The 22,036-nt window shown below is 39.3% G+C and overlaps 1 protein-coding gene across 1 annotated transcript; it reads right to left on the bottom strand.

Moving 5' to 3' along the window:
- Positions 1–74: 74 nt before the first annotated feature.
- Positions 75–21,389, bottom strand: DDX43 (DEAD-box helicase 43; the record flags this gene model as incomplete). Its single annotated transcript, XM_082299612.1, is given in 18 exon segments — positions 75–182; positions 3,526–3,613; positions 4,356–4,494; positions 5,214–5,323; positions 5,923–5,942; positions 5,944–6,003; positions 6,005–6,052; positions 7,572–7,659; positions 8,313–8,413; positions 11,955–12,096; positions 14,807–14,917; positions 15,198–15,316; positions 15,402–15,558; positions 17,843–17,924; positions 18,480–18,587; positions 19,938–20,070; positions 20,449–20,504; positions 21,071–21,389. Coding segments are annotated over 18 exon segments (1,989 nt in total).
- Between the last annotated feature and the right edge of the window lie 647 nt (positions 21,390–22,036).

Below are 22,036 nucleotides of genomic sequence, written 5' to 3' on the forward strand. Positions count from 1 at the left end.
AGACATTCAAGCTCACAGATAGTAACACTACTTATAATCACATTCTCTGTTTCAGTAACTTCAAGGGATTACACTTATTTTGAGGGCTTTCTCCAAGGTCTTTGTATATCCTTTTCAATTTCTTTTCTCATTTGTGATTGTTTGTATCTTTCTGCCATGGCAACAAGCTTATCAGGAACTACCTAATAAGAAAGCAGGCAAAAAAACATGGTGAGTTTTAAATAAATCTAAACTTTTAGACTCTGCTTTATGTAAATGCTATTGATTTGTGTGTTCTCAAACTTGATTTCATTATTTATCTGGCTCCTGTCACTTTGCAAATTCTTTTCTGTAGAAATGCAGAGAGCAATCTTTTTACATAAGATTGTACTGAAATATACTGAAAAATAATCATCATAGTGTGTCTGGATTTTCAGTAATATACCTATGTTTGTATCACCATATCTGATGGCAACATATAACCAGCTAACTACAACATTATAGTTCAAATAGAAATGTATCTTTTAGTTATAATGAACAGCTGCTAAAACATCCAGTGCCACTTAAAGGTGATATCATACTATATACATACATTTCAATGTTGATTTGTATTAAATTCCTTATGGAAATTTTAAGAGCCTCTGAAGAGAAACTTTGTGACTTAAAAGAAAGTGTTGTCACAGGAATGGTTCTCATGTGCTTAGAAAAAAGCTAAAAGACAAGAAAAGAAGGGCAGGAGAAAATGGTCAGATCTCCCACCACTGGGAGGTCACAAGAGCACCTTACTAAGATCCACAGGGGTTTTTGGCATGTTTGTAATTATGTGGAAAAGAAGGTGTATAGTATCAACACATTCTCACCTCAGAGTTCTTAAGGACTGAGGCTAGATGTGAAGAATTACAGACAGACTTACTAGGCAGAGTGACAGTGATAAAAGAAAAACCCCAGATACCATTCTTTTGCTCATGGAACAAAGGCAGTATCTAACAAGACTTAAACCAGGTCGGGCATAATGCTGACATTAATGCAATGTTTACTGCAAAAAGCACTGTGGGCAACTGTACTGTCACGAGGTCTTGGATCACTGATCTGTTGAAGCCAGCCCACTTCAACAGTCTCCAATGGCATGTGGCCATCAGTGGAAGTCACCCCGTCCAGAATCAGTCTCCTGATCAGCGTGGAGGGCAGTGTGTGAACGTGGTACTAACATGATTGCTCAGTCTGTGTGATTTGTGCCTGCCAGTGGCACAAATACAGTGCAAACAGCAGAGTACAAACGAATGTAAATACCTTAAAGTCTCCCTAAAAGTGCCTGGGCTTGGCAACGCTTGAACAGGTGGAGAATGCAGCCAAGACAACAGGACTGGTGGAGCAGGAAGTCATATTCCTCTAGTTCCCATTTCTTGTGTCTGGCTTTATGATTGAGCCATGCTTGCCATTTGCTATCAGCAACTTTTTCTTGAGCTGGCATGAGGGACAGCTTGCTAGTGTATGTTTTATGTGTTGAATTGCTCTTACTGGTGAACAACTGTCCTGGCAGAATATGACAACTCTGTAAGAGTCTATTCTGCCTAAGTTTCAAACATTATTTAAAAATAAAGTTTAAAATTATGTATCTCTAGCTGAAAGTCACTACAGACTTATCAGTGGCAATAGAAGTAATGAGACAAAGTTATTTTTCAGTTGAAACATGGAATGATTTTCTTCCACAGTATCAGATCCTCTCCTAGAGCTTGAAGCATAACTTACTCCAAACTAAAATCGCAACGATTTCTTGCAAGAGTGGTTTTTGAGCAAGCACAAGGCAAGAGTGGGAAGAAGTGAGGCTATAGAAACATAAAAATCTCAATAAGATAATACCCATCATCTAGTGGCTTGTTGAGATTTTTCACGAACAATCTGGGTATCTGCTAAACATATAAGATAGGTAGGGTAGTCCAAGTGAGAAAACAGAAAAGGATAGAGATGCCATGATTTACATGGAATGCTTTTCTTGGTATTACAGAGATTACTATTTTTCCACCTGTTTCCTTAATATAGCTGTTCATGCATCTTAAGCTCTTATATATAAAAGATCTCTTCAACATGAAACAGACACCTTTTTGTTGTACCTGTTTTTCTTTTAATGTAATCTGTAGATTCAAAATCACAGAGAACATTTGGCTAACAAATGCAGCTTACTTGTTTTGAAATCGAAATATTTCTGTTTTCAGTTCTCTTCTTACTTTTACATGATGCTTTAAGAATGAAATAATGGTATTTCCATTGTCATGGGAAAAAACCCAACACTTGTCTGTAGGGATACTTCCCTTCTATTAGACATAACTAAGTTTGAGAATAATGTTGTGACTAATAGTAACTCTTGAAAGAAAGGATTCAGAGTTCCTCTTTTCCCCTCTGCACTCAGAGACGCTCCCAGTTGAACTATCACACATTACAAAAAACCAAAACCAGTTTGGGAACTTTGCAGTCTGCAGCTGAAAACAAGGCTTGAATGGTAATTACTAACTCAGAATACAAAACACAAGGCACCTCTAAAGTAGCTTCACAGTATCATTACTGGTTTCATCTCTTGCATTTTCTGAATAAAAACAAAAAACCCCACCCCAACCAAAACCCCCAAATTTGCAACGTTAAGAAATTATTAGGTGACTACTTTCTACACTTTTTTTCCCTCCTTTTCATCCGTCAAAAGCATCTTAGTAGGTTTGCAATAAAGCAACGTAGTATCTTTCAAAGAAGAGTTGTAAACCAAAAGACTATGAAGTTTTAACCCAGGGTTTAAAATCTGATTAAGTGTCCAGAGTAAAAACCACAGGTCCTAGATAAAATCCATTTAGTATGTACTCAAACTCCCATCTAAAAAAACCAACCAACCAAATACCCCAACCCAAACAAACAAAATTTCAGCTCAAGTCAGGACTTGAACTGGGGGTTTACTATAAATCAGGCAAAATATTGTTTCTTGTTACAGCAAGAAACAGCAACACAATTCTTTCTGTTTTCTTAGATATGGTATCAAGAAAAAATATGTTTCTTTAAAGAAAGAGATCACATTCCAGTTCCATTTCACATACTATTTATAAACATCAGTAAGAAAGCTTAGTGAAGTACATGCAGGTGTCACAACTGTCAGATACAATAAACAAATAAGATAGTTGACCTTCTTCTAAGTATTGTTAATATTTACACTGTTAAACAAGAACATTGGTAAATGCATCCAGAAGTGAAATACAAATGGAATAAAATACTATGACATAAAATAGACCCTATTATTCCTCTGCACACCTCAATGTATATGTTAGTTACTTTTTCTTTGAACATGGAAGGCTTTGGTTAAAGTTCACAGTTCCTTACTGGGACTCATCTGTAAGGTAAAATACAGCTAAGGCTATCTAGGACAAGACAGACTGAAATACCCATTGTCTTTCCCTGAGATACCACAAACACTCACCAGAAAGGGTCTAAATAGGCTTAGAGCTTCATGACCTGCTTCAGGTGCTAACCCAGAACCAATATAAATCTTACCCAGTAATGTGTTCTTACTTGGTTTGCTCTTTCCAGAATGTCAATCAGTTCGGACGCAAACTTCCAATCATTGCTCGTGACAAGTGTTACTGCCTCCCCAGTGCGCCTAAACAAGGAAGGAAACAACTGCTGATCTTCAAAATAACTCTTACTAGGCTTTTACTACTGACCTAGGCAGTATTACTGAGCTGGTAGAATAAAGTGGTTTGAGCATTAACTGTGCACATGACAGAGAGCTACCTTTCATAAAAATCAGAATACAGCAATTCATCTAAAATGGAGCAAATGCAGAACTAATTTAGACTTTAAGATAATAAATCTAGCATAAAGGCAACATATTTAAGTATGAAAAGACACACATTCATATAATGATTAAATGAGAAAAATCACACTTGTACAAGCCTGGGAAAGCAGCATCCAAAAACCCACCACTAAACTACACCACCATGATCGGCTGCAGACTTTAAACCTACAGATGGCTTCTGTTCAATGTGTTGTCTAGAAAACTAAATAACTCAGTAGCTCATGAAGAGACAAACAAGGAAGTAACATTCCATAATATCAATGCAGACATTTTTTCTAATTCTTCCTCATATTTAAACCAGCTTTTAAACATCCTTCATTCAATAACAGAAAAACATAAAACTTGTTTGCCTTCAATTTAACAGTGAATTCATTTCAAGACATAAAGCAGTGCGTTTAGAAACATACTTTGATAGACTGAAGTCTTCACTCCCCCACCTCACATCACCTGTAGCCTCTAGAATTTGACAAGAAAAACTCCTATGCAGTGCATAAAACACAACAAAACATTGATAATACACTACTATTTTCTGGTAAACACTTACCCCGCTCTTCCCGTACGACCTACTCTATGAACATATTCTTCAATGTTGCGAGGGAAATCGAAGTTAAAAACATGAGTAATATCATGCACATCAAGGCCACGGGATGCCAAGTCAGTAGCTACCAATATTCGAACTTTGCCTACAAGAAGTACGACAGGAAGAGAATGGGAGTTTATGGAATAAGCAGAAAACATACTCCATTGGTTTTCTAGCTTATAATGCATTTACTATTCTTAACACAAAGTAAAATTATGCTTGTTGCATGTCACACTGAGTTAGCTTCAAATACAGGCTGGTAAGTAAGCACCCAAAATGTCGTTTTACTGTTATTTGCATTTCACAAGTAGAACAGCACAGTGCAGGAAAAGTAAGAAACCTGCCTAGTTGATATAAAGAGTCTGTCCAAAGAACAAGAACTTCAACAACTATATTCTCAGCTGATGCTCTTGTCACAGCACTAGTCTTTTATTAGCATGTGTCCACATAACCCTGAAATATAACCCTACTGGCATAATCTGGAGCAGAACTGTTTCACTGAAAGCACCATCATCTGACATTTAAATTTACCATTCTGTAGACTAACACAACACCAACTTTTCCAGAAATGTCAAAAGTAATATAAACCTTACTTCAAATTATAAAACTCCCAGACATTCCAAATTTTATTATAGAGCAATCACTTTGTTTGCTGGGTGTTTCTGTTTGTCAAATTAATAAAGTAAACGTGTAATTCAGGCTCTTTCATATTTTTATTTCCATAGTACGCAAGAGACACGGTACTTAGAGATAGACAAGTTTTGAACACAACAAACTTTAAAAGTCTGGCCTAAACAAACCAGTACTTCAGTACAAACTCACCTTTCTTGAAGTCATCTAAAGCCTGTTCTCGATCACACTGTTCCCTGTTACCATGAAGTGACTGTACTGGAATTCCTTCGATACCAAAGTCACTTGCTAAGTCATCAGCTCTAGGGTGAAATAAAGCAGTGACTCTTAAAACAAAAGGAAAAAAGAAAGAAAGTAGTGCAGTATCTAGATTTAGATCAAAAAGACAGTGACGTGACAACAAAAGCTAAATGTGTGCTTAAGGACAAAACACTACTGAGCTCAGCTGGTATTTATTATAAAATAGGAAAGGACGTCTAAGCCCCATAGAAATTACCTTTATTTATATTTTAGAGAAGTACTAGATTATTCTTGTGTTGTTCACTCAAAAAGTTCAAGTACGATACAATGACCACCCCCCACATTAATCAGGTCTTGCATGCATCAGAGGCATATGGAAGTAAACAGTGCATCATATCCATGTATCCCCAAGAATCCAAACACCTCACTTGAACCATATGAAATTGAGACTTACCACCACCATTAATGATATTAAAAAAGATACAAACTGCCAGTCAGTCTGAAGGAAGAAATAAATAATAAAAATAATACTACTAGCAGCACATTGTGGACAAGAGCTATTACAGTTGACAGTTATTATGTAAACTAAGAAACTATTCAATATTTCTGTTAGGGAAAAAAAAAAACCAAACAGATGTGATACTGGGAAGTGATTACATACGTAAGCTTTTTTCCCACAAAAAATGATGACCTTATCTTTTGGCTTCATGGACTTAATGAAGCTATGCATGAAAGCTCTCTTTTTCCTCCTCAGGGATAACAATAACTTTTTGCTGTACTGTGTTTACTGCCTGTCAAACAGCAAAAAGGGATGTTAGGTAGAAACAGATTAGAGTGATATTTTTTTCTGTTAATTCCCATATTGCCATGTTAACTAATAACATATGATCCCACAAAAAACCATTTTAATATGTATCAGTTTGGAGCTCAAACAATGGAGATTTCTTATTTCCTAGGTGCTTCAGGAGAATAACAAAATTTACCTTTAAGCAGTTTGCCAAGCCATTTATTTGCAGAGATTTAAAGGGTACAGATTAGTGAGGGTGAAATAAAATATAGCATTAGTGAAAACCAGATTGGAGTTCTTTAATTTGCAAATATTTTATGTTAATCCACAGCAAGTTAGAACAATGGCACTCTTACTTGAAATCACAGGCTTTTAAAGCAGATTCTGTAAATCTATTTGAAATTATCACTTCTAACTATTCCAGTAACAGTTCATTAAAAACTTTACTCCATTACATGTGGAAGTTACCACAGAATGTCTACGGTAATATCTCATAAGTAGAAATAAAACGTCTAGGACATTCTCATGGCACGGAATCATGATCTTTGTGGCGAGAGTTGAAGACTCAAGTACACAAAGATTCTCTCTCCACATGGGAGCCCTTCCCCCTCCCACCCAGATGTCACCTCTTCAATTAAGAGAAGCTTCTGTAAAAAGAGATGAATGCCCTAGAGAAGAGAGCTACAACAGAAGTTGATGTCTTTCAAATTCCAATCCTCTGACAAGAAATGTCCTTTGATAAAAGTGTAGTTCTGAACAGAACAGACAAAAAGCACATTTTGCCTCTCTTTCTACCTAAGAGTGTAGTGGATACTAGGTTTCCTCATTTACTATCACTAAAAAAAGTGGAACTGAAAAGGAAAATTTCCAAAGATCTTGGGTGAACTACTGCTTCTATAAATTCTGGTGGTACTGAAGCCAACTACACATAGCTGCACAACAATGACAAATATGCAACTACATCCACGTTAGAAGTTTTGGACTTTAAAGACAGTTCTTACTCTAACAAGTATTTCCTGCTCTAGACAAGCGTCCTCCAAGAGTTTAGTACAAAGCTCCCACCCCCATTTGAGAAAAGAAGCAGTTAGGGAAACACAAGTTTCAGTTAAGGGTATGTATGCATTAGAAGAAGACCTTCAGAAGGAAAACCAAGTAAGGAAGTAGAACTTGCTGAACTGAAATTAAGGCTGCAAAAACCAAGGGCTCACACAAAAACAGCACTGTGAAGCAGAACATTCAACATGACTGATACTTGTCAGCTGTGATTCCTACTGAAGAGCTAAGACTTCCAGATGTTGTTTACTGAAAAAAGTGTTTCGTTAATACTTTTTTAAATTTTTTTCTGAACTTTTAAGGAAACTTTGAAACAAATAGTATGGAGCTGTTTCTTGAAAGCTCAGATTGATTACAACGGGTATGTGCATTTACTTACATACAATTAGTTACAAGCGAAAATTTCCTGGCTTAAGTGTAGGTTCTGCAAAAGGAAAGGTGAAAAGCCAAAAAAGAACAGGACAACTTACTGCTAAGTCAAGAGTGCCGACATACACAATCATGGGATTTTTCAAGTAGGATTTTGCTAGGCGACGGACGCCATCAGGCCAAGTAGCACTAAACAGGAAGTGAAGAGGGAAATACACATGAGAATAGTGTGCAAAATCTTCTCCAATTTGTTAATTTCATCATAGTAAACAGCACTCAAGCTTAAAAGGTAATTTTACTGGTTAAAAGTACAGGCAACAATTATGGAGCCTTTCTATTGGAGCCTAAGGTAATTTTAGTTTTCAACAACACCTAATAAGCAAGTATCTAGCCTGTTTTCTCTCTAAACCAACACCTTAAATGCAAAATGTGGGAACAAAAATTATTGTTGGGATATTCAACTGTTAAGTTCCCAAAAGCTGCATAATTTCAAAATTAATCCAGGTACAGACTAGCAGAGACACTGACCACAAAGTCAGGAAATGCTTTTGGTCCCAGATGGAGAAGCATAAGTTGGCATTTCAAATTGATATGGCAAATTCTAGCACTCACAGGATACCTTACTTTTTTTGGGAGAACTCAATTGTCTTTATATTTGATATAAAACATCAGATAAGGCAGTACAAAATGGAAAAAAAAAATTGTCAAATGGCTCATCAGGACTGACTAGACAGAATTAGAAAGAAAACTAGTAAAAATTTTAATAACTGACACATTTGTTTTGAAATTAACTTGTTCAATAACCTTATGTTCAAGTCCTGAGCACTATCATGTTTAGATACCTTGTCATAACAGTTTGTCTGTCAGGGCGCACATCTATTAGGATCTTCATTATCTGAGGTTCAAACCCCATGTCCAGCATTCTGTCAGCCTCATCTAAAACCTGTTCAGAAACAAGGCTATTTATTCTGCCTAGTCCCTCAGATAAGGGTTTATTTCAGCAGGACATTACACAGCAAGATATTTTAATGGTAACTGTTTTAACTGCAGAATCTTCTCCGTAACTTACTGCAAAACCTGTTCAACTTCTATTTCACCTCCAATTTCCTTGATAGTTTTTCATTCAGTATTAAACTCATAGGCAGAACAAGAAAATTCGCAGCGCCTTCAAGAGCATTTAAAGTCAATAAAGAAAAAACAACTGTTTAACAATAATTAGGTTGATGTCTAAAACTAAGCACAAATTAAAAAAACCCCAAAAAACCTACAACCAACCAAACCCAGAGGGGAGCAACCCGCTCAACACACATTAAGAAACTGTTTGTAATTTAAAGGGAAAATCTCATTTCTACCTCATTAGAGATCTCATACAGGATGAAAATATCACTTGTCAGTTTATCTCCTCATTAGAAGTAGGAAAAAAGCCAGAGCGTACATTCTGACTCACACTAGGACACTGCACAACTCCCAGAGCACAAGCTCTGCTTCATCTGGCAAAAAAAAGCCAGAAGTGAACAAGTGAGCTGGAGGTCGGAGTACAACTCTTTGGAACTGATAAGTTTTCTAGTATACAAGCACACTTGTGAATGTTTTCAGTCTCATACAAAGAAAGAAGACTGACATCCAAGACTCATTTCTCCTCTGATTTATATAAACTCTACTTGAAAATTAAAGTTACATGGATTGGGCTTTTAAATATTGACAATTTCTAGTCACTTATGTGGAAATACAGGACATTGATGATAATCCCTTTCTACTGTCCTAATTTTGATGCTCCATTATTCTCTGGTATTTTATTATATTAAAGGGGTTTAGTACATTATCTGTGTAAATCTCTGAAATAACAAATTATCAACTGAGCGACAGAAGACAAGAAATCTATTTCTTGATTTAATTCTTTATTTTTAGAGGGCTCATGGAGATTTCATTAACTACACGAATTCTAATAGAACAGCAAGGCTGAAACATCATTAATTTTAAATACAGAGTTGGCTGCTATGCCTTTTTCAGCAGCAGAAGCTTTCTATGCTATTAAGTACACTGGCACTTTGATGCAAAGGGAAAAGAAAGCATCTATGTCTAATAGATGGATCAGGGTAGTTGAAGTTTACTTTCCTTATTTTTGATAGCTGCTGTCAGATAGACATTAGTACTGATTTTTTCAAATGTGTCATAGCCACATCCTGGTTTATAATCTAAATGTCTTTCAACTGACATGATCTTAGGTTTCTTGTTATCTTTAAATATATAGATATTTGTTAATATTGTTCATTTCAGTTCTATTTCTTGGCAAGAAAATCTTACAAGCCAGTTCTTCCTTTCAAAATTATTTACTTTCCTCTTTCCTTTGTTTTAAATCAGTTATTGTTAAGTTTTACACTTTTTTTTTTTGTACTGAAGAATAACCGCATTACTCCAATCTACCTTCTACATCCTCCTTCATGATTTATATATATATTTTTAATTACACTTTCTCCTAAGTGCTTCCCAATTATTCAAGCCCAATTCCAATTTCCTTTCTTCTGCTTTATCAGCATGGAGTCCGAAGAAATAAGATTACTTCATCAGACTGCTGATGAATGAATTCTGATTTACACTGAACATAGGGGAAAAAAAAGCAATTTTCATATGACGTATTTTGAACATCGAAAGGCTGTTTATGACAGAATTTCCAGTCTTACTTATGAAATAATGAAAAGCAGCAGCCTATCTTGAATAAATGGGTTCTTAAAAATCTGAATCAAGACTGCAATCAACTTGATGCTTCTGTCAGGCAAGAAGAGAAATTTCAACCTCAAATTCACCTTGGGTCCTGTGGCTACTTAGACATAATGGAACGGTTTGGTGCTGTAGTAGGGTTTTTTTGTTTGTTTGTTTCTTGTTTTGGTTTTTTGTTTGTTTGGTAGTGGTGGGTTTTTAAAATTTTTCTAGGCGGTGGCACATCTGGTTGGTTGGGTTTTTTTAACAACTGTATCCCAATATCTGATCTTGGAAGTCATTTGGGAAACAATTGTATCATATTAGCAAGTAATTCCAAGTTTACTTTGGGAACCTTCATAAGACTCAAGATCTTTAAATGAAAACTGTAAATGAAGCTCTTCAGTGAAGAGTGTTCTTCATCCAAGGTGTTAAATTTAAAATCTAATACTGCTCTCTTTTCCCTAAAGCAAGGCTCCAAGATTAAATTATTTGTTGGCTGAAAACCGACAACAAAGCTCTGGAAACAGAAAGCATCATATACTAAAAAGCACAAGAAACTGCAAGGATGAAAATATAGAAAGATTACAAAAAGATAGCATTTTCAATGTCCAGTTTTTGACATGGGGCTTTGGTAGTGCAGCATTTCCTTAAAGTCTGAGGCATGAGACCTTAACCCCATCACAATACAAGGTACTTGCACTGGGTGCAATCTTCTGAAAACTGCTTTTAACCGCTAGTGGTACAACAACAAACGTCTTTCCTCCTGCTTTACATCATCATATTTTTCAACTTGATAGTTAATTCTTTTTGGCATTTTCATACTGTAGTATATGCTGCACATACTGAAATGTGCTTTTGGTTCAATACCCACTGCTTTACGAAGCAGTGCGTGCCTGTAGTATGACTATACTTCACCTTGGCAGAACTGCTCCTACAGTTCTCAGAATGCAGGTTTTCAGGCCTATTTTCATCCTGCTCAGCAATTACATGTTACTGTTCTACACAAGGCTATTCTTCTGTCTCCCAATAATAAACTTTTTACCCAGATGGTCAAATTTATAATGACCCTATACCACCGCTGGCCTTGCCAGTAAGCTCACAACTATTACCTAGAACTGGAGCTAACTTGTTACAACATGGAGAGAATTTAACTCTCACAGGGTAGTGGGGGTGGACAGAGAGCACGGCCAAATTGTCAAACTAGGCAACAATTCAGACAAGTTAGAAATAAATTGAATATACGGAGGTGTTTTACAAATAGCAACAGTCTTACATGTTCAGCACAGCAAAAGGCAAGAATGAAATGAAGACATAAGGATTAAAAATAACATTTATAAGGCTATTTTCCCAGTGAGACCAGATGAAAGTCAGTCCCCCAACACTTAAGTATCTGTGTGTGACAATGCTACTGCACAAGTTCTAATAAGAAACCGAGTCACTGGTAACCTTTAAAAAGAAAAGACAACTTCAGAAAGGCATTTCATCCATTAGTAATGAATCCTGACAAAGTGAATTTTAGAATGCCAAACGTTACTGAAAAAACAATTTAGCATCTTTGAAATGCTTGCTGTGCTAGAAGCCTATTTTATTTTTCCTAGGGAATATTTTACATCTGCAGTGCAATTATAGTAAGTATGAATCATCCCTCCAACACCCATTTCAACGTCAAGCTGTATTGTAACTAAGACTTTGGAAGTTTATAGAAAACTCCATTACAGCCTAAATTCAAACTGAGTCAACCATTTCCCAAATGGTGCATTATTCATTGCATATCAGTTACTTGCCAAATATGTTATGCTCTTCAAATTTATGAAGTTGTTCATTTGAAGATCATTCAGTCTGCCAGGAGTAGCAATAACAATATCCACACCTTTGGTAACCATGTCTATCTGTCCTTTTCGGTCCCCACCACCATAGACGCAAATACTGTAAAATAAAATGTTTTACAGAAGTAGTGTATTAAATTTCAGCTAAAGTCAATCCTTTTCAAATAAATGCCACCATGTTGTTTTAAAAGTACCACTTGGTATTAACAAGAAAAAGGAATACAGCATGACTGACAGTATCCCAGTAATCAATAAAAAATTAACACTGAATGACACTCCCTCAACAGCTCAACAATAGTTTTCTGCTGAAACTGCAGTTAAAGTAATTGTGAAAGGAAGATAGTTCAACTACGTTTTGGGTTGTTCTGAAAATATTTACACAAAAAATAGATGAATGTATGAAAGGACAGATGATTTTCCAAACAGTACCATCAAAAGTCAGTTGTTTTGCTGTTGGGGTGACTGTAACACTTACTCAGAATGCTACACAAAGTTAACAGAGATCCCTACAAGTAAGTTTCAGAGTACACTAATGTCTGCTTAATTGCTTAAATGAAGATCTACACTTCCCAGGCTTGTGGATGAAACACACAAGCAGCTGATACACTAGAGAATTAGGCTTTTACCAGAAGAACCACAAAAAGGCTAGAAAAATGGGCTGATGAAAATACCATAAAGCTTAACGGAAGCAAAGATAGGGATGGAATTACCCCATGACTCAGGGTCAACCATCTAGAAGATGGCCTTGCGGAGAAGACTCTGGTGGGCAAGAACCTGAACATTATTCAGCAGTGTAATCTCACAGAAAAGAAAGCCAGGCATGTTCTATGAAGAAGGTATCAATAGGCAGCATAAAAATAACATTGGGTCATCACAGGATGAGGATGGTCACCTCACAAACAGGGACAAAGACACGGCAGAGCTGTTTAATGCATTCTTTGATGCTTGCCTTCAGTATACACGATGCACCAAGGGGATTTCAGTGCCCTGAGCTGGAGAACCATGACTGCGAGAATAATCCACTCCTAGCTGAGCCACAAATTATGCAGGATCTGCTGCTCCAGCTGGATTCCTACAGATCAATGGGGCATGATGGGATTTGTACAAGAATCTTCAAAGAGCTGGCTGATGCCATCGTGAAGCCTCCCTCAGTGATTTTTGAGCAGTCTTTGGAATCCAGAAAGGTCCCAGCTGACTGGAAGCTGGTGAACATTGTTCTGATTTTCAAGGACCCCAGCCTGTTAGTCTCACTTCAGTGCCTGATAAATTTATGGAGAGGATTATTCTGGAAGGTATTGACAAACACCTGCAAGATAATGTAGTCAGTGGCCACAGCCAGCACAGCTCCATGAGGGTGTTCTGCTTGTCAAGCCTGACTTCCTTTTATGACAAGGTAACCTACCAAGATGCTCAAGGGAAGCCAGCTGATGCAACCTTTTTGGATTTCAGTAAAGCTTTCAATACTCTCACAGTATCCATCTGGACAAAATGTCCAGTATTCAGCTGATAAACACATCATGTGATGTGTGGGCAATTGGCTGACAGGTCAGGCACAAAGGGTTAGAGTGAATGGGGTGACATCGGACTGGTGACCTGTCACTAAAAGGGTCCCACAGGACTCCATCCTCAGCTGTGTTCTTGAACAGCTTCACAAATGACTTGAAGGCAGGACTGGAAGAGATACTAAGCAAGTTCACAAATGAAACTGGGAGGAGCTGTTGGCTCCCTCAAAGGTAGGGAGGCCCTGCAGGGAGACCTCCACAAATCAGAGGACTGGGGAATCACCAACCACATGAAGTTAAACAAGGGAAAGTGCGGGATTCTGCACCTGGGATGGGACAACCCTGGATGTACAGACTGGGGAATGAGATGCTGGAAAGCAGTGCCATGAAAAGGGACCTGGGGGTCCTGATCGATGGCAAGGTGAACATGAGTCAGCAGTGCCCTGGCAGCCAGGAGGGCCAACCCTGTCCTGGGGTGCATCAGGCACAGCATCACCAGCCGGGCAAGGCAGGGGATTGTCCCTCTCTGCTCTGCACTGGGGCGGCCTCATCTCGAGTGCTGGGGGCAGTTTTGGGTGCCACAATGTTAGAAAGACATTAAACTGTTAGAGAGTGTCCAAAGGAGGGCAACAAAGATGGTGATGGGCCTTGAGGGGAAGCTGTGTGAGGAGCAGCTGAGGGCACTTGGCCTGTTCAGCCTGGAGAAGAGGAGACTGAGGGGAGACCTCACTGCAGTTACAACTTCCTCATGAGGGGAAGAGGAGGGACAGGCACTGATCTCTTCTCTCTGGTGACCAGAGACAGGACCTGAGGGAATGGCCTGAAGTTGTGTCAGGAGAGGTTTAGGTTGGATATTAGAGAAAGGTTCTTCACCCAGAGGGTGGCTGGGCACTGGAACAGGCTCCCCAGGGAAGTGGTCACAGCACAAAGCCTGTCAGGGTTAAGTGTTTGGACAGTGCTCTCAGGCACATCGTGTGACTCTTGGGGATATCCCATGCAGGGCCAAGAGCTGGACTTGATGATCTTTGTCCCTTTCAACTCAGCATATTCTGTGTGATTCTTCTCAGCTGTCAACATAGAAGGGAAAGAAACAGAAAAGCTACAATAAAGGTAATTCCAAGTGTCCAAGAAATAGATCTTGACCATGAGATTAGTCAAAACAGACATTCTGAAAATTGGGAAAATATAAACTCTGCATTTACTACTATCCCCTCCTCTCTTAAATGTAATTATTGTAGTAGGTGAATTAAGTCACAACTGGTAGGAGAAAAAAATATTACGTAACAAGCCAGTGAGAAGAAAGACTACCTTTTAATTCCTTTGTATGCATACTTTGAACACTCTGCCTCTACCTGAAGTGCCAGTTCTCGAGTGGGAGCAAGGACTAACATTCCAGGCCCCCCACGCTGATCTTTGGATCTGCAACAAAGCATATTTAGAATGTTGGTATAAAAGGACAGGCAAAGTCCATCACACTTGACACTGAACATTTTTACACTGTTCTAAACTTCCTCTGTACACTGCTGCTAATGGAATCTATGGTAACAAAACTGGTATTTATTCCATCAGATTTATAATTTTTTTTCCAATACATGATTTTTATCTTCATTCGTAGAAAATCATCTCAGGGTGCAGGAGGAAGTAAGTGCAGGGGGAATAATGCACAGCTAAACAAATCAGACCCGTGAGCAGTCCTTACATTGGTTGTGAAGTCAAGTGAATGAATCCAGGCATTAAGTATGCTAATGTCTTCCCAGTACCAGTCTGTGCTATACCAATAAGATCAATTCCTTGGAGTATGATCGGCCAAGCCTGGGACTAACATAAAACAACAAATACTTAAATGTACTTTTCATTTTTCTCTTAAGCTTCAGTTAAAGAGTCATCAAAATTGAAGACATACCTGAATTGGCGTAGGCTTCTGAAAACCAACTTTTCTTATATTAGCCATAATATCAGGATAATGCTTAAATACATCTTCAAATTTACAAACAGGATTTGGAATACTGCGCTTTTCACCTTCTTTTAAGTCATCACAAGTTATATCATTATTTTCTTTCCTGTATAGAGTTGAAGTAGTGCAATTGTTTTAAAGTCTCATTAGCTGAAAAAGTACAGCTAACACAAAAGACTGTGTTTCTTAACTTTTTTAAACTCCTGGAACAAGAAAAAACAAGTTCAGGCTCTTGAATGGGACTGAATTAGTCTTCTAACTTTCTTGATAGCCTTATTATAGGAACATGTCTCCCAGATGTATCTATTACCATTCTTTCTTAAGAAAGACTAATTTGAAGTTATACATGGTTATTAACATGAACTGCAGTCCTGTCATATCAGGCTACAATTATACTCTATTACAAATTAACTAGGTGTGACAAGTTTTTAAACCCAAAGACAACTCAGAACTCAGAGGAATGGCTTAAACTTATCAGTCAGAATTCTATATTCTGACAAAAACCTTCCCCAACTGTTTTCAGAGAAGCTCCCTGGGTACTCTAGAGAATAAAACCAGAACAATTTTGGGAAAAGAACATGACCAGTAAGACAAGCTCCAAAACCAGCCCTGGAGCAACCAATCCCTAAAAGCAGGCAAAACCCAAATCACAACACAAATAAAAGACGACATTAAAAACTGGTGTTCCAACGCTTCCCCCAATTCAGAGCTACTGATATCCTAGTTTGGGCCAAGGGCGGAGTTAATTTTCTTGCAGTGGCAGCGAGAGGAGCTTGGAGCCATGTGGACATACCTATGCTGTTAACTCTATACCACCCAAATCATCATTAGGGGGTGGAAAGGTTTTTCACTTTCCAGGAGAAAGCAGGTGTGGTTTCCTGTGGAAGAAAAAGGCAATGTGTGGACCCTCCATGGCCATTCTGTGCCTTTTTCTGGGGGAGCAAATGGTAAATGGAGCGGTGAGGTGGTGTGGATGGTCCAACCAGAGGGCTTGGCATCGTTTGTTATCGCAGGCTTGGGGAAAAAAACATGGGTATGGACAGTTTCCTCCAGCATTTTCTCCTTTGTCTCGGGAGCCGTGTGGTGCCAGCTGTGGCGGTGTCATGTCGGTCAGACTTCCATGAGCATGTTGCATGTAATCCCCTTCTTTTATACAATGTTGTTACTAGTGTTGTTGCTGTTTGTTTTTCTTATTGCACTGCTGTTTTCCAGTAAATTCTTATCTCAACCCATAATCTCTGCCTTTTGTCCCTCTCTCACCAGAGGGGACGAGGGAAGGGGAGTGGCTGCTTAGAACTTAATCTCCATCTGGTTTTAAACCATGACATATGCATAAGCATATTGATTTCAGTCCTGTACTCCTCTGAAGATTCCCTTCAGTAAAAAGCTTTTCTTCAAGTGGGGTGGAAGCTAGGAAAAGAATGGGCAATTCAACTTCCCCATATGTTTACAGAATTATTTCTTTCAATTGCTGCCTTTTTTTTCCTTAAAGCAAACCAATTAGATGAAATAGAAAAAAAAAAATTCCTTTATCACACAAGTGCTACTCCTCAGTACATATTTTTAACCTACAAGAACAACGTTCTGTAATTTTCACTAGCTCTAACAATAACACATCCATATACCTCAAGGAAAAAGGTGAAAACAGCTGGAAACAATACCATGTTTTGGTCACTGTGGCAAAGTTTCTCTGGCATGCAAAGAAAAAAAAGACATCTTGCAGAAAGAAAGTAATAAAAAGCTAACAAATAATGCTCACTAATTTCATTAGAATTACTGAAGGGAGCTGAAACGATTACCAAGGCCTGAACAACATCACTTGAAAACAGATGATCTGTTTTCCCAGCAAAGTATTCACATAGGCCATCGGGTAAAAATGAATGGGTACAGTTAACTGAAGCAGGTACTCACCAGGATGTGCTTGTAAAGACAAGACAGACAGAAAGGAAGACAACAGTAACAGAAGTTGGAATTTGGTTTGAAGATGGTTTTGACTAAAAAAATGCACAGAAAAAAACTGCAGCCAAGAGGTAGTCAACTTGTGAACAATCCTATTTGGAAGGACCTAGAAAATATACATACTGTCTCATGAAAGGCAAAGAAACAGCCAAAAGTCAGTGAACTGTCTTGAATGTTTTCTGTTCTGAAATTCAACTAGATCAAACACTTTTAAAGAAGCAGAAAACCCCTAAAGTTAATTTTTCAGACAACTAATAGCATCTCATCTGCTAGTTGTTTCATTCCCAAAAAAGAGTTCTTAAGAAGATTAAGTTACTACAAGACCCCAGCATTAATGCCTCTGTCTCAGTATTTCATCTCCCACATTCCAGGCTTTATACCTTAACGGTAATTTTTGCCAAGCAGATGATTCCCTAAAGAAATTATCTTACCGCCACAGTTCCACTTCTTCTTGTGACATAGATGCAGTCCTGGATGATTCTTTGTAGAAGTTTTTCTCAATTGGAGGCAAGCCTTAAATAATCAGAAAAATTCAACTTGAATCAGCAAGAAATAATAGAGTCAGTGTAAGTCTACTAAAGCTTAAGATGCAAAGCCCAGAACCCAGACAGTGCCTTGAGTGAGGAAACTAGCTGGAAGTGATGGAAGACCATTGCTCACATAAAATGATGAGGGCTGAAACAAATACTTCGGTATCCGTGGAAAATACTCTTCCCCATATTTCAAGTTCTAAAGTAATTTCTACTAACATTTATAGTATTATATTTAACAATTCTCAGTTGTTTTTCTTCCTGTGGCCACATACAAAATGACACCATTTTCAAAGGGTGACATTCAAAATACCACTTGAGTAGCAGGTTGAAGACAGATTACCATCTTGGCACAGTAATCAGTGTCCTCCAGAACCATGCTGAGAAATGCTAACAAGGTCAGCTCACTGCAAATACATCACTAATTTGGGCTCTGAAAGATTCAGTCATCTCAAAGCAGGTATTAGAAATGTTTAAGCATTCCAACAGATTTACCACATAAAGACAAGTATAATACAATCAAAATTGTAAAACTAACCTGCCCATTTCATAGCTTCATATTTGGCCCTGTTTTCTCGAAGAGAGGCCCAGTTAATCACTGATTTCTTTGGGTTATTTTCAGGCTTGATAATGTCCAAGGTTTTTCCTGCAGAATTAGTAACAAAATGCTGTTGTTTGATGGAACAGACCATGGGGAGAAATCTCTCCTCAAAACAAACACATTTTTTCTATTGCAAGGCCTCATAAATTTTGAGCAGATATGAAACATAGAAGTGGAAAATTCTTTCCTTTCTGCCCTGAAACATTGCTAAAATCCTTTCTGCCCTGAAACATTGCTAAAACCTGTACAAATTCAGTTTTGACAACAAAAGGGAAACATTTCAACATCTTTAGCTGCTTAAAGAAAGTAGGTTATGAAATGCTTCTCCTCCAGCTATAAATTAGCCTTGTTGTGCAGCAAGTTTTTGAAAAACTTGTGAGACCAGCAGATGATATGCAGACAGAAAGCTTTCATTTCAACAGCTACAAGAGCAAAGCTTACTTCTAAAGCATCCAAAACCACAATAAAGTCTCAGTCTAGTTATATTCTATACTTCTTTTTTCATGAGGTTAACACTTCCTAAGTAAGTTTTACACTCAAGATATAAATAGCAACACAACTCTGTGGAAAATTAGTGGAAAAGCAGGAAACATAGGGAAAGCACTGTCACAAACACTAAGGAAGTGTTATATATTTCTAGTCTCTTGAAACATACTCATCCACCCCCTGGGACACTTCTAAAAATGAAACACACAACTACTCCAATCCTTATTCTAATGCTGGAACATAAATCCTGGATCCCTTCTTCCTCATCAGTGCCTCAGATCAACAATTGTGGATGGCATTTGCCTGTGCAAAGAATTGTTGGGGGCACATACAAGACCTACCAATAACAAAAGCAGCATTCAAACATACAAACAATATTTCTATATCCATGTAACAAAGTTACCACACAAAAGCCTAGTAAAGCCAGGCATGAAGTACAATATCAAATCTTAAAACATTAACTTCCCATGAAAATAGTAGGAAGTCAGCATAGTCCATGCTATGATCAGCACTTTACAGACTATCTTTAGAAAAGTTTACTGAACTGTAATACTCCACAGATACTAGATTTAAACTTACACTAGAGCCAATACTGGTATTTTGGAAGAATCAGACTGATGATGAAAGAAACCAAGGTGGTATAACATCCTGCATACATAAAACTGTTGAAAACACATAGGAACAGATTTTCACAAAAGCCTGGCAGTTTGGGGGGAGGGGGAAACTGTCCATAGTTGAAAAAGGAGGATACCTTGGTATTTCTGTTTTAAGGAGATGCCATTGCCCAAGAACAAGGTTAAAGTTAATTCACTCTGTAAAATACTAACAATATAAAAACAGTCCAGCAAACTACCAAATATATGGAAAGGCAATCCATAATATTTTTTCCCCCAAACCCACATTTCTTACCTTTCTCTGTTCCACCTCTAATGTAGTTTTGTCCAGAACTTGTAACAACATTGTCAATCAACATCTTGGCTTTGTTTTGCTCATCGATGCTGCCAAAAATCTTTACTTCAGCTTCATAGGTTCCTCTTATAACCTAGGTTCAAAAACATCACTGAAGTTTCTTTCATACTGCAAAGACAAGCATTATGCAAGAACACAAACTGAAAACAATTTTTCACCCTTTTTCTTTCCGAAATTTAACTTGTTCTATGAAAAGGCCCTTTAATGCTTTTTCTAAAAGAAAAGGAAATAAATGCAAACTTAAGGAAAAAAAAATCAATAACCTTTTCTTATTTTCACATAACATCCAAGCTGCACCCTCAATTCCACTTCCTTTTGACAAATTCTAAAACAGTAGCATTATTACAGCTATTTTAACACCCTTCAACTTCCTCCAACTGGTTTACACAGAAACAAAACCAAGTACGTTCCCAACAGAGCCCATGTCTTGACAACATACAGCACATGATACCTTTATCCTGGAACCCGAAGAATCCTCAAGTTCTTTAATTTTAGTTCCACCCCGACCTGTTATAAAGATTCACAGCAGGGATTACAGAGATCCAGGACAAACTGCCCAAACCCACACATTAAGTGTTTCATTTGTGACTGAACCCCAAGATCTTCACATGAGTGCGTATATCTAGAAATAAAAGAACTTGTGACACCAATCGTTGGAGACTGTAGGCAACTCTTTTGTCAGTTAACCAAATGCAAGGCTTGTGTGTAGAGGAATGCCCTTCAGCGGAAGCGATGGAGGAGTAAAACTAGATCAAGAGACTGTCACCCTTACTCCATGTGACTAGAGAGGGGCTTCGGACCACTTGCACACTGCTGGCCTTGAGAAACAGACGTCAACTCATTCACTTTAGGGAGGAAAAGTTTCCCTAGAGAGAGAAACTCTGCTAAAGCACGCTGCCATGCCCAGGTGGAGAGAGGTGCACGGGAGCTGCAAGGGGCCCTTCTACGGCCAGACTGACGGAAGGCAGGGATGCACTCCCTCAGGACACTGGGGGCGGCCGTCTCCTCCCCTCCTCCCCACCCGCTTACCTCAGCGGGTCAAGCACCCGGCCCGAGGGTGCACCCGTCATTACCTATGAGAGCCCCGACCAGGGCGCTATCGAGGTGGAAGCAGAGCGGCGCCCCAGAGTACTGAGCCTGGCCGGCCGCAGCTCGGGGCGCCCGCTGCCGCGCCGCCCGCCTCGGGCCGCCGGAGCCTTCAGCGCCTCGCGGCTCCCACTCTTCCCCTCCAGGACTCCCCGCGCTCTTTCCCCGTCGCCCGACGCCCTCCACGGAGGCGCGGCCCCAAGAAGGGGTGCTGGGAGACCAGCACAGCCGCCCGGCAGCAGCAGCGGCCCGCGGCCAGTCCGGCGCGCCGAGCTCCTCGTCGCTGCTAGCGTCCCAGTCGGACATGGCGACCCCAGCCAGCTCCGCCGCCCACGCGGAGGGACTTTGCGCCTCTCAAGCCCGGGGGGCGCTGATTGGCCGGGGCGGGCCGCTCTCTGAGCTGTGATTGGCTGGCTCCGCACGGGGGCGGAGGCTCTATGGCTGCCCCCCCCCCCCCCCCCCGCTATCTTATAACGGAATCACGGAACCGATTGGGTTGGAAAAGGCCTCTGGGATCATCGAGTCCACCCTATGGCCGAACACCGCCTTGTCAAAGGGAACGTGGCACGTCCCACTGCTGAGTGAACTGAGTGCCACGTCCAGTCTTTCGTTAAGCACCTCCAGCAGGGTGACTCCCCCACCTCCCTAGGCAGCCCATTCCAATGCCCAATCACCCTTTCTGTGAAGAACTTCTTCCTAATGTGCAACTTAAACCGACCCTGGCACACTTTGACTTCTTATCCTGTCACTGGTTGCCTGCGAGAAAACGCCGACGCCCACCTGGTTACACAACTCCTGTCAGGAGGCAGTTGTAGAGAAAGATAAAGCCCACCACCCCCCCCCCCCGCCCGCCCTCCTTTTCCCCAGGATGAGCAACTCCAATTCAGCTGCTCCTCACAGGACTTGTCCTCCAGACCCTTCACTAGCCTTGTTGCCCTTCTCTGGACATGCTC

Source organism: Coloeus monedula, assembly GCF_965178545.1.
Source record: "Coloeus monedula genome assembly, chromosome: 2".
In the NCBI taxonomy this organism is placed as follows: domain Eukaryota; kingdom Metazoa; phylum Chordata; class Aves; order Passeriformes; family Corvidae; genus Coloeus; species Coloeus monedula.